The following is a 13069-nucleotide window of genomic DNA, read 5'->3' on the forward strand; positions in this document are numbered from 1 at the left end:
GCTAGCCGTACTTAAGTATGGCTAGCCACTTCGATAAAATTTTCACTATTCACAGACCTTCTCGTACAGTGATTAATTGAGCTAAGTGCGCCTGCCTCTTCACTTGCCACGGCCGTGGTTATCACAGCGCCGTGGTGATAAAATGTTCAGAGAAAGAGGCGACAATGACATGAGAGCAGGGGAGAGGGGGAATTATAAAATGGGGTCAAGACGGTGGCTAGCGTGGCTCACAATCTATCATGCGTAATATACTCATTATCTTTCATTTCATTTGTCCCTTCCATACCCATATATCCCCAACTGCACCTACGAACCAATTATGTGCCAGCCGAGGCTAATATATTTTCGCTGTGCTTCGAAGCGGTGGTGGGCTCCCTTATACTTCGAATATCTCATTATGCAAGGGGAGCTAAGCTAGCTAACGTCCCTAAAAACATTTGCTGCGCTTCGAAGCATTGGGTATAGCAGCCTTACACTTCGAATGTCACATATTGTGCAAGGGGAGCTAAGTATGCCAGCGTTAAAAAAAACCCATTCGCTACGCTTCGAAACGATGGTGGGTACAGCCTTATGCTTCAAATATCTGATTGTGAAAGGGGAGCTCAGTCAGTAGGCCTATAATATGTCAGCCTATGCAAAATCACCCACCTGCTGCGCTTCGAAACGATGGTCTATTGAATTTTTGATGGTATCACAAGTGCCTTTTAGAGACATGTTTTATAACTCATGCTGGCTCCTCTTATCACTCTGTCCCGTAATCATCAACTTGAAGGTAGTACTGAATTTGCTTCAGTGAATTTAGATAGTTTATATTCATGCTTTAATTTTACTACAGGTTGAAAAAAAAACTATAGTTGAAACCGTATATAACAGGAACCGGTAACAACAGGGATTTTTTAAATCCCCGTTTTTTCCTACTCTTTGTCTCTATTAAAAGTTATCAGCATTAACAGGGCCTCATTGGAGCCCAATTAATTATAGCAGGGACAAAGGCTCGTTAACTATGTGTAAAAAGAGACAGAGAGAGAGAGAGGGAGAGAGAGAATGCAGTGATAGAACAAGCCCAGGCAAGCCACGCCACTGTAAGCACATGCAGCGGATGAAACGAGAGAGGGCTGCAGTGTGTTGCAGACTTCGATCTAGTCCTAAGCTTCGTTACACTACTCCTGAATAATAAATATAGCTGGATTTAAAAAGTCCCCAAATGCTTACTGTCCTTGCATTTCTGATTTAACAGGGATCTGATATAACAGGACTTTTTCTCTGGTCCTACCATCTCTGTTATATCAGGTTTCAAGAAATCCCTTTTATATATGAAAAAAAATCACACAGCATTTGAATGGCTCCACCACGTTTCGAATAACTGTGAATAGCGCAAACATTGTTAATTTCAAATAGTGAAATCGAATGGGCATAGCTCTACCCTATTTTGGTCTCACATTAAAAATTGAGATTGACTGTAATAATATTAACTCTTTCCGGATGTATCGCCGATATATCGGCGCGAGTCCACACCTCTTGCACACGTATCGCCGATATATCGACTGTGATAGTGTGCCTCAGTATTGTTTCGTTTTATCACGATCCGTCATTTATTATTACTTTATATTGCTATTGAAAAACTCGGAAAGGATTTAGGAAACGGAAGCATCAAGTTTCATTTTGTCAAAGCGTAGGTTTGGGGAAAAACGAGTGAATTAGTTCTTGCTGTCTTGCATCAACAGAACGATGTAACCGTACTCAGTATAAATTTCATAACTCATACAAAAATTGGAATATTGCTTTCAAATAAAAAAAAACTACGCATTCAGAAATTTATGGATTATGCTCTTGACCTGTATATGACAAGATAGCTATTCTGATTTGCTTTCACATGTTTGATGAATGTAATTTTTTCCGTCAAAATGTATTTTTCTAATCTCCATTGCCATTTCTTACCCTTCTAATGCATACTTATGTTCAAAATTAATCCTTGTTTCATATTGGAATGTATTCCTCATTCAATTTCCTTCAATTTGATATATCATATGTTATGTTTGGAGTGATGGTTATGCTTCTATGAAGTTATTTTGTACACCACCTGCATAGCCAAATCGAGCCACAAGTTAATTATGTCTAGACCAAAAAAAACTACGCCCGGAAAGAGTTAATTTCAATTCTGAGTAAAGATCATATTTCGTGTTTCATTTTCTGATTTGTTATAAATTAATTCTGGGAAGCAAACACCAAATGCCAAGGAGACATGGTGAATATATGTGTGACGGCAAGGTGGAATCATGAGGCGCTCGTCAATTTTCGGGCAATTGGGATTATTGGTATTATCTTAAAGTTTGTTCATTTGTCTTGCTTTCAATGGAAAAAAAATTATACATCTCTATATCTTACATAGAAATAGATATATGCTATTGAAAGAGTGAGGGTCATTGGTTTCATAGGTAAAATTAGCGAGAAAATGGCCCCCAAAGTTTGGTGACTTTCAAAGCTTGAGGTTCCTTGAAACTGTAAATTTGCATTTTTTTGTGCCTTTGATCAACATAAAAATTATTTTTTTTAGTGAAATACACACATGAATATGTTATTAAATGGGCATAAACGGTTTCAAGCCAAAGAAAGAAAATTCCCCAAAATTCCCCAACAGCCAGAAAAATGCAAATTTCTTTGATTTCATTATTTTGACGAGCGCTTGATTTCACCATGACGCCTCACATGCATGTGAGACAGAATTGCGAGGAAAGCCAGCAACTGAATATGCATGGTGGGCAGAGAGTGTGATGAGTGTGAGACGGCTGTGCTGTAAATATTGCTTTGCGCTGGAAAAACTTCACGACTTGAGTCTGAGTTGAGTTGAGCTCAATGACACGTAACCCACTCATGCAGTAGGAGATCATATGAATATGGTGAAATGGTATAGGTTTTACCAGTGGCTTCGCGTGGGTTGCAGACAAGGTGGTGCAAAATTGGAAAATGAACAAATGGGCAGTAGGCTTAGTAGCTAATATAAAGATTTCTGGAGAAAGTCATTTAGAATCTGAAGGATATCCCGCAATCTAAATCTATCTATACCTACAACTGTTTCTTGATGAAACCACATAAAAGCTGCAATGAAATGAAACAATACTAACAACTCACTATGCTCACAATCTGAGAAGATGTAAAGATTTCTAATTACTTCGTGCAGCACCAGGACTTACTGCACAATAGAGGGAGACAACAGTTTCGATACCCATTCTTCATTGAGTTACCGTAGACTCTTCTGGTGCAGTAGATAGGCTTGCAGGAACTTGGATCAAATTTTTAGTTTGCACCAAATTGGTGCTGCGAAGAGCAGTTTCATGCACCCTTCTTCTTGTGCGGGAAGAACGATGCCTAGATTTCTCTACAGTGACAAAAATAACTTTGGTGCAAAGATTTTTCTTGCTCGCAGCAGACACTACCGCAAGCGGTGCTACGAGCATAAACCATCCTTGCTGTCTGTCTCACCACTGGCGCAGCCAGCGGGTGACGGATCACAAGGATGTAGTAGGCCTAACGTAGATCTAGAGCACTGACTGGTTTAGGACAATTAGAAGTGGGGGGGTTGAAGGCCTGGGTTAGGTGGAGCGCTTGCACCAATTGCACCAATGGCGCCCCGCCACTGGGTTTTACACCCTTATCAACACTATTAAGTGAAGATCATACATGACTTGTGATGTAGTTCATATCAATCAATGATGTGCTGTACTGAAAGAATTTGACATAATACTTATTGTACTTTGTAGAATTCTACCCTTTGAAATTCGCTCAATAGCTCCTATTCTCATTAGAGGAGGTTTTTGGAATAGTAATTAATTATAATTAATGGCAACATTTCTAATGAATAAACATGACATTTTTGTTCTTCTATGAAAAGATATTCCAGCATCATGGAATGGAGCAGAGTCAGAAGATTTCTGGTCATGATGATTCAGGGGAAAGTGGAAGGAACAGAGGAGCTGTATGACAAAATTCCATTCTTCTTGCGGACAAGACTGCATGACTTCATCGACAATGTTCAATGGTAACCTCTTTTCTGGTTTTTAATCGGATAAAATGTAAAGAAGGAAAGAAGAAAACAGAAAAAGAGAAATGTAAGAAAAAAGAGAAAAGAGGAGTGAAAAGAATTTGGTGACAAATTTTTTCAGTTCTGCACTCTTTTCAACTTGACACTGGATGTCCTGAGTTGAGACAGTCTCTTGCTGGTGGTTCTTGTCTAGAATGTGTCAGTGAGTGGTGATCAGATAATTAACATACAAGTCAAAGAAATGATATTCTTTTTTTTTTCTTCTATTTTTTTGGTACATGTAAGTGTTTTACAGCACTCGCAATTGCATAAGGTCATATTAGCATGCGGGACACATTGAACATTTTCAGTTCGTAGAAAATTTTGAATTTCCGCGGATGGCCGCCGAAGCATACTCTTATCGATTTTAGACCACCAAGGGATCTTTAATGTGCCAAGCTTGCGCACGAGACCTCCGAGATTTTTTGCCCTTCGCTAGGTGTAGATCTTTCCTACCATGAGATCAGGCATGTGGCTGAAAGACAGCAGTAAGAAGGAACGAAGGAGTAGCAGTAGAAAGGCTGCAGAAAGAGTCAGGAGCCCAGAGGAGGGGGCAAAGGAGGTGAGGGGGTGGGGGCAGAAAGTGGAGACGAAAGCAGATGACAGAACATTGCTTAAGAGCAGTAAAGGAGGTGAAAGGAGACAATGATAGAGCAGAACATTTTTCCGTTGCTACTCAGATTCAAACCTGGGACCTTTGAATGAGAGGTAAACATCTTATCCCCTATGCCATGAGGTAGATAAAATATAAGTACAATTACAGGGACATAATTCAACTTAATCATGTTAATATAGGGACCAACAATCCAGGATTTATTGTTTCCCTTCTATATATTGATAAAAGCAATCTAATAGTCTAACACTGGGTTGACCTATAAATATAAACACCACAGTATGCTGAGGCATTCATACTGAGTGCAGGTAAATGTAGTCATGCTCAATACAATAGAATCAACTGGATTAAAATGGTGTGAAGCATACAAGTGACAGCACAGTGCTGCAATATCAGTTAGATTTGCGCCTTATATACCCCTCTCTGCTTAATTTTACGGAGGAGGGTTCATTTTATGAGCATTAGCACATCATGAGAGAACTGTACATGATGACTTGCGCAATACACCTGTCTCTGTGGTGTAACAGTTACTACACTTTTTGCCATTACATGCACAAGACATGAGTTTGATTCCTGCAAGGAGAGTTTTAAATTTTTTTATTTGGTATCTCTCTGTCTGCTGGAATGTTGTATCCATCTCAGCTAGAGCTAGCCCTGACCGGCAGAATAGAAGCAGCTTGTCTTTTAGATTATCTAATTTGTGCCAAAGGGTGCATAAAATACTTATAGAGCTACAAAAATGAATTTTTGCTCATTGTGCCTTTGTGAGCTTTGCAGTTAAACTTAGTTTAGAGAGTGCGAACCAGACCTTTCAGTGTGCGGTTCATCATCATCATCATTGCCTTTCTCACCCTGGGGCGGATAAAGGCCACGAACAAACACTCTCCACCTTTCCCTATCCTGGGCTAGTCGCTTGATGTCACTCCACGTCTTCCCACTTTTCTGTGTGCAGTTCATGAAGACCTGTTTTTCTTCTCTGAAAATTTTAAACATTTTATGCATCTGTTATTTTTACGCAATACAATGGAAGACACAGCATTTGCCACATCATGGTACACACAGCCCTGTTGTAATGCTGAACTCCATTAATTTGGGAGATGTGGAAATTCTGCATGGTGCAGGATATCAGAATTATAAAAGCATGATGTTAAGGTAAAACCACAGTCCAATATACTAAAAACGTTCATTTTTTGCATTTCATCACACCGTTTCATGTTTTCTCTTTACAAGGGCACACATCAGCCAGGAATGCCAGAAAAACAATCCCACAGAAATCAACAATGCTCAGTTGTACTACGTGAAAATTTTGGCTTTGATGGAACAGTTCATTGAGAATGAAAGGAACAGCCCAAGCCAGTCGGACAGTGGAGTAATGATGACATTTGCTAGGTATTCAGTGAAGGTAAGTTTTTATACCTGTTCATTTTGACATTTCTTAAATGTACCTGTTTTTTTTGTAAATGTGAGGCATTATGGTGGAATCTGGCACTCGTTAAAATATTGAATTCAAAGAAATCTGCATTTTTCCATCCATTGGACAATTTCTATAGCATTTTCTTTTGACCTCAACTCCTTTTACATCCATTTAAATTAAAAAACACATTACTTTGTGGATTTTACTGAAAAACATTGATTAGAGGCACAAAAACTATAAATTTGCAGTTTCAAGGGAATTTTAAGATTTGGGCGTCACCAAACTTTGACGGCCGATTACTCCCAATTTTACATGTGCTATCAGGCGACCCCTACCTTATTTAGATACAAATGACTTGGCTTCTTTTTAAGATAGATGGGTATGCTTTTCATCAAAAGCAAGTCAAATGAACAAGCTTTAAGCTGATGTCAGTAATCTCATATGCCCAAAACTTAGTGAGGGTCTGGTTCCATCTTGTCGTGACACAAATGTAAAGTGTAAACTCCCTCACATCTATCTGAAAATCAAGCGAAAGATAAATGAAGATGCTACCCCCATAGTGAAGTATAAGGATGATAGAGACTTGTTGAACTTGATAGGTTTTTTTTGGCCCAACATTATATAAATGTCAATTTTTCAAAATATACTGACGGTCATTAAAAACGCACCACTTACAAAACAATTCAAGTTGTGGTGATGTGTTTATTTTTTAAAACAGGTTGTATACCATTGCATTCTATGGTCATTTTGTGAACCTTCACAGCTGAAATGAAATGAAAAGGTCAAATGGCACCGCGAGCACAAAAGCATGGAGTAACAAAAGTCATTTTTCAAAAATCAGAGCGGTAAATTGAGTTTTTAACACCTGCTTTAGTATCGTGTATGTCCTCCATTGGCCTAAATACAAGATTGGTAGCGTCTTCTCATGGAATTGACAAGAGTCTGAAAGAACACCTGTGGAATCTGTACCCCCTCATTTGTCTCGCCGGGGTGTCTCCAGACCCTTCTTCTCCGGTCAGCATGCGACTCTCGTCAACTGTAAATGCTGCTTGGCCTATTGCAAACGTTGTTGACAGTGCCTCTGTGTCAGGACAGGACCAACGTACGAGCGTCTGGCTGCAAGTCCTGCTTCCCGCAAACGGCGTCGCACGGTCCATCCACACCGACCAACCACTTGACGACCTGTTTCCGGTGCTGGCAGAAAACGGTCATGAAGGTGACGTTGGCAAATGTAACGGTCCTGCGCTGATGATGTAACTCGTGGTTGGCCGCTCCGTCGTCGATCTGCTGTAGATTCAGTAGCTGCATTTTGTTGAGACAACCGGATAACAGTCGAGTGGCTGCAGTTTATGCGCCTGGCAACTTGCCGTGCTGCCATTCCGGCTCGGGGCATTCCAATCCCCTTTTCACGTTCTTGCATGGAAAGTTGCAGCATTATTTACGCAGAAAAAATCCGTCGCACAGAGTAAAGAATGTCAGTTTTTGTTATGGGCGAATATAATCTCTCCCTAACAGCCAAAAAATTTGTCTCCCTGAACAAAGTTTAGGTTTGAGGTCGACATATCGGATTTTTGCATGTTGCACGTGCGCATTGACAGTTTTGAACTGGGAACTTCAAATTTTGTGCGATCGGTAACCTCTGTTGCCCGTGAATATTTGTCAACCTCAATTGATGTCACTGGATAGATTTTAGTCCAAAATGTGCTCAATCCAAAATGGTGCGTTTTTAATGACCGTCAGTATAGTTTTTATTTTATGGCCCAGCATGATAACATATGAATGTAAAATAGTTTTAAAATCAAGACAAAGCCTTCCAGTAGAAACAAAACTTTATCATCAGTTCAATTCTACCTGCTCTACATTTTACCATTGCCTGTGGTGTCATGCACTTTGCCATAGCTCACAAAAGACATAGTCTGCATATGGTAAAGTTTTTAAAAAATTGAGTATGTTTGATTGTCTGTTGTATAATCCTCCTCGGTGTGGGTCGTCCTGACAGGTAGGGTCAAAGAGCTTGATCTTCCAAATAATCTCTATGGCTTGGATGGAATCAACAATTTCAATTTTGGGGGGGGGGCTACATTCTAACAGTTCCCCAGACTCTTTGAAATGAGAAAACCTGAATCTTTCATGTTTGTGTTGTTGAAGTGTGGGAAAAATGTCCGTCTGTTAATTTTTTCACCCTATCTTTATACAGTGGGTGTCGCATTCAACGAGGTTGCCGGGACCGGCTTGTTGTCCTCGTTGGATCCGACCTCTCGTTGAGCGTGACTAAAACTAAAGAAAAGAAAGGAGACAAGTTATTGTACTACACAATGTACCAATACCAATAATTAAAACAGTTGTTCCCCCTGATGAAGAAATTCTCGAACAGCATCAGTGTGCGCGTGTATGAGCTGTGTTCTGACGGTCATTTCTGTATTTTAAAATATTTTTTTACGGAGCACTTCTCTTGTGGAAACATACTCTCTCACATCAAGGCCTAGATATCTACAGAACGTAAAGACGGAAGCTTGGATTTTCTGAGCAGAGGAAGAGAAGAAAATTGAAAAAAATGAAGGTCTCGATCTAAACCTACCCATCCAGAGTTCAGCCAGTTTCACACAGCCCGCATAGCGTTCCCACCCATCCCCTCCCATCCCTACCGCAGGCTAACCCTCGCCCATCCTCTTGGCTTTGGGGCCCATATTAGAAGGCACACTAGATCTAGCAATAAAATGTATTAGGAGTCGAGGATGGGCCTTGTGCTTTGCTTGAGATGGAGAGAAAAGAGAAAAATTCTTCACTTTTGGGGCCGCTAATTGCTTTTATTTGATTATCGTGACCTCGTTGAAAGGGACTTCGGTCTGTTTGCAACCTCATTGGAGCTGATGTACATTTACAAATAATAATAATAATAAATGACATTTATATAGCGCTCAACCCCGAATAAAGTACACAGGCTCTGAGCGCTTTACAATACAGTACAACATACAACAGTAACATGAAACGTTGTGTTCTGACTAAAGAAAATTATTCCAAATATTCATCTTATTAATTTAAACACAGAAACGACTTCAGCTGACATTTGAATGAATCAAAAGATTTGATTTCTCTCAACGTACTTGGTAAAGCATTCCAGATCTTGGGGTCTTGGTATTCAAATGCCCTTTCACCCATTGTTTTAAGTTTCATAGATGGTAAAATAAATTTCTTTTTGTCAGCTGATGATCTTAAACTGCGAGTTGGAATGTACAGTCTTAACAGATTTGATAAATATGATGGTGCATTATCATTCAAACATTTGTGACATATGGTGGCCAACTTGTACACAATCCTTTTCTCAACAGGAAGCCAATGCAAAGTTCGTAAAAGAGGTTTAGCAGAGTCTCGCCTTCTTTTCCGTGAAACTAAACGTGCTGCATTGTTTTGGACAGTTTGAAGTCTTTTAACTTTCTTCAGTGATATTCCTGACAACAAGGAGTTACAATAATCGAGTTTTGATAAAATTAAGCTAGTTACTAGTAAAGCAGTATACTTGGTATTGATCAGATGACGTATTTTACTAATTTTTCTTATTTCTAAATACATGCAGCTGATCAGATGATTTACCTCAGCCGACATTGACAAACTAGAATCAAAATAGATGCCAAGATTCTTAACTTTTCTTGAAAATAATATTTTTGCATCACCAATTTTAATGTGATCATGGTCAACCTCTTTAACAGACTTTGCACTGCCTGCCAGAATGACTTCTGTTTTATTATCATTTAATATCAATTTATTTTTGTTCATCCAGTTTTTCACTAAGGCAATACAATTTTCAGCACGATGGACAAGTTCATCTAAGTTGGTAAACAATGTCGAACCATAAATTTGGGTATCATCAGCATAGAAATGGTATTTTAAGTCATATTTAACTATTTCCTTGACAAGTGGTTGAGTATAAATGGTGAACAAAACTGGACCGAGGACTGAGCCCTGGGGGACCCCATACTTAAGAGCATGATCTGATGACTTAAGCCCTTTAATAAAAACAGATTGGTAACGATTTGACAGGTAAGAAGAAAACCAGCTAAGGGCAGTCCCGGATAATCAAAAAGACACTTCCAATCGCTTCAATAAAATGTGATGGTCAATTGTATCAAAAGCTGCTGATAGATCTAAAAGGCTCAGCAAAACAACTTTTCCTGAATCACAATCAGTAAGCCTGTCATTCATGACTTTAAGAAGTGCTGTTTCTGTGCTGTGGTTAGAAAGAGATATATAGGAAAAAATCGGGGATTAAGGATTGCCTCATTGGAGCCGACTTCTCATTGAATGTGACCTTGTTGAATGCGACGCCCACTGTATATAATAATGACCAAAAAAATTGTGTGTGTTTCCATTTCTTTGGCTTTTGTCTTTTTCTTTTTCATTACAGTGTTTGCTTCGTAATATCTTTATGTTTTTGTTATTATCGGATCTTATTTTAAATGTAAACGGAAACATAAAATCCACTTTTATTTATTATCCTTATAAGGATATTTTGGTTTACAATGTCACCTCACACATGCAATAATTTTCAACGTTTTAGTTTAGTTTAGTTTAGTTTAGTTTTAGTAGACGTTTTACAGCGCTCGCAACTGCATAAGGTCATATGAGCGCCAGAAGATTAGAGGTGTTACAAGAGAGTTACAAGCATAAAAAAGAACAAGGGGAGATAAGGACGATAGATGTTTGATAGGAAAGAAGGAGCAAACCACACCAGAGCACCCGCCAACCACCCACAACATCACACCAATATTGACAATGATCACATCACATCACTGCTGGATGCCACTCAAGCCGCGGTCTGTAGTTTTTTGTAATTGTAATTAAATTTGAATTTTGGTTGGTTGGCAGGCGCTCATGTGTTTTTATATGTTTTTCTTTCCTCTCAGAGATCTATTCTATATCATCCTTATCTCTCCTTCTTTTTTGTGTTACCCATAATCCTCAGCACTTATATGACCTAATTGTGTTGCAAGTGCTATGAAACTTTCAAAAAAACAACAAAAAAAATCAAATTTAAGCTCAGGATCTAATTAACGTGAACTGGATTGTTACTTGCTCTTCTTTCTTTCCTTTCAGAATACCTTCCAAGATGACGGAGTGCTGTTTGCCACTGAGATGTCTACTTGTCTTCAAAAGGAAAAAGAGCTGCTCTATTTGCATTCTGCAGTATGTTTACTTTGATACATTGCTACCTCAGAGTTACACAGTTCGAACTGAAATTTTTGGCCGTTTGAGTTACTAAGACCATGACTTCAGAAACCAAATGTACTATCTGCTCTGTCAAAATCATAAGATTATTTAGAGTCATTATCAAAATATTCAAAGAACGGCATTCGAAAAAGCTTGACATGTAGTGAAAACTCAAAATTTTTAATGTCAAATATCTCAAAACTAGGTGCTGATTAAATAGAACTTTGTAATCCTAAAGTAGTGACTTGTCATTTGTTTTAACACATTTCTGGCAACCATAAGTGTGGATGTGTCTGTGTGTATGATGTGCTTATGTGTATCTGTGTGTGTGCGCATGTGTGTGTGTGTGTGTGTGTGTGTGTGTGTTAGTGTGTATGTGTTTTGTGAGTGTGTGGTGTGTATTGTCTATTATTATTTTTGCTTCATGACATTTGGGTTATTAATTGTCAGTATAGTCTGGTGTATAAACCCTGTCAGCTTGATAATATGTAGTAATATTAAGATAGTAATAATATATAAAATGATGTTTTTGAAAAATGATAATAATGATAGTTTGTCCATCATGATGTTTTCATGCTGTTTCTTTTTCCTCATTTGTGTTCGTTTCTTAATACTCATTTCTTTCTGTGTCTTTTAAATATTTGACTGAGTCGTAAGGGTGTAATTGAATTAAAAGAAACCCATCTTAACCTGATACTGAAAATTCATATAATTACAAAAAAAGCTGGCTCCACAATTTGTGTTTGCTCTTGTAAATATAGAAATTCCCAATTCCTTACTTTGCCAATTTTTGTTTTACTGTTGATGTTATTTACCTAGGTGTGTGTGGGATTTTATCCTATGTTGCGAAGTAATAGTTGCAGCTTTTGTGTAATTTGTTCCTTGCAACCTATTCTGAGGGTGGTTGGAGGTTGTCACTGGTAGGTCCTACTTTTTTCTTTCTCTCTTTTCTTTCTGTCTACCTCTCGCTCTTTTCTTCCAGCCAAATGAGTATTATTGTGCCTGTGTGCTAATGTTTAATCAAACTCAAAAAATCTATTTTCTATGTCTAGGAAAAGGGTAGCTCTAAAAAGTCTTTGATACTTTCATCGATTACCATGTGTGACATAAAATTTGTTCTTTTCTTTTATTTGGTAAAAATTCCATTGATCTTATTTACTGGTTTGTGTATGGCTGTGAAGGTGCAAATAATCCCTCTTCTCAACTGTTCTGCAGAATTATGAGCAGGAAGCAAACAACATTCCATTTGCCCCGGACAACTACATGCTACCAGAGATTTCTGACACGTTCTCAGTGATAAAAGGGTTGCAAAGGGTAGGTAGTGTTTGCTTTTGCTTCATCATCATCATCATTCACCTCTTTCACCCTGGTTTTGGATATAGACTGCCAAAAAGAGCTCTCCTCCTGTCTCTGTTCCAGGCTATCTTCCTTACTACCAGTCAGCTGTGTCTCATATGCCCGAGATCTGCCTCTAGATCTCTCTCTCAGGTGGATATCGGCTTTAAGGCTTTGTCTTGCCTTTGCATAGTCAGTAGCATTTTTTGTCCCTGAAACGTTTTCTCCCACTTCATGTCTTGCTTTATTTAGTTGTCTTTGGTGAAGCACTCTGGAGATAATAGAACTTTCAAGTTAACGTTATTTGTTAAATAGCATTTGTGAGGCAGCGTGGTGGAATCAGGCTCTCGTCAAAATAATCAAAGTGAAGAAACTTGCATTTTTCCGCAGGTTTGTGAATTTTTATCAAATTTTTGTTTTTAGG

General features: G+C 38.6%; 1 protein-coding gene across 1 annotated transcript in view; it reads left to right on the plus strand.

The window, feature by feature from the left end:
• Positions 1-3889: 3889 nt before the first annotated feature.
• The window catches only part of LOC101845304, a gene marked incomplete at its 5' end in the record, with an annotated part of 51239 nt that continues 42059 nt past the window's right edge, over positions 3890-13069 (plus strand). Inside the window, 4 exon segments of the mRNA XM_005092939.3 lie at positions 3890-4036; positions 5922-6093; positions 11197-11286; positions 12526-12624. Of these exon segments, the coding sequence (XP_005092996.2) occupies positions 3903-4036; positions 5922-6093; positions 11197-11286; positions 12526-12624 (495 nt within the window).

The sequence above is a fragment of the Aplysia californica genome, unplaced genomic scaffold (genome assembly GCF_000002075.1).
Source record: "Aplysia californica isolate F4 #8 unplaced genomic scaffold, AplCal3.0 scaffold00055, whole genome shotgun sequence".
Lineage (NCBI taxonomy): Eukaryota > Metazoa > Mollusca > Gastropoda > Aplysiida > Aplysiidae > Aplysia > Aplysia californica.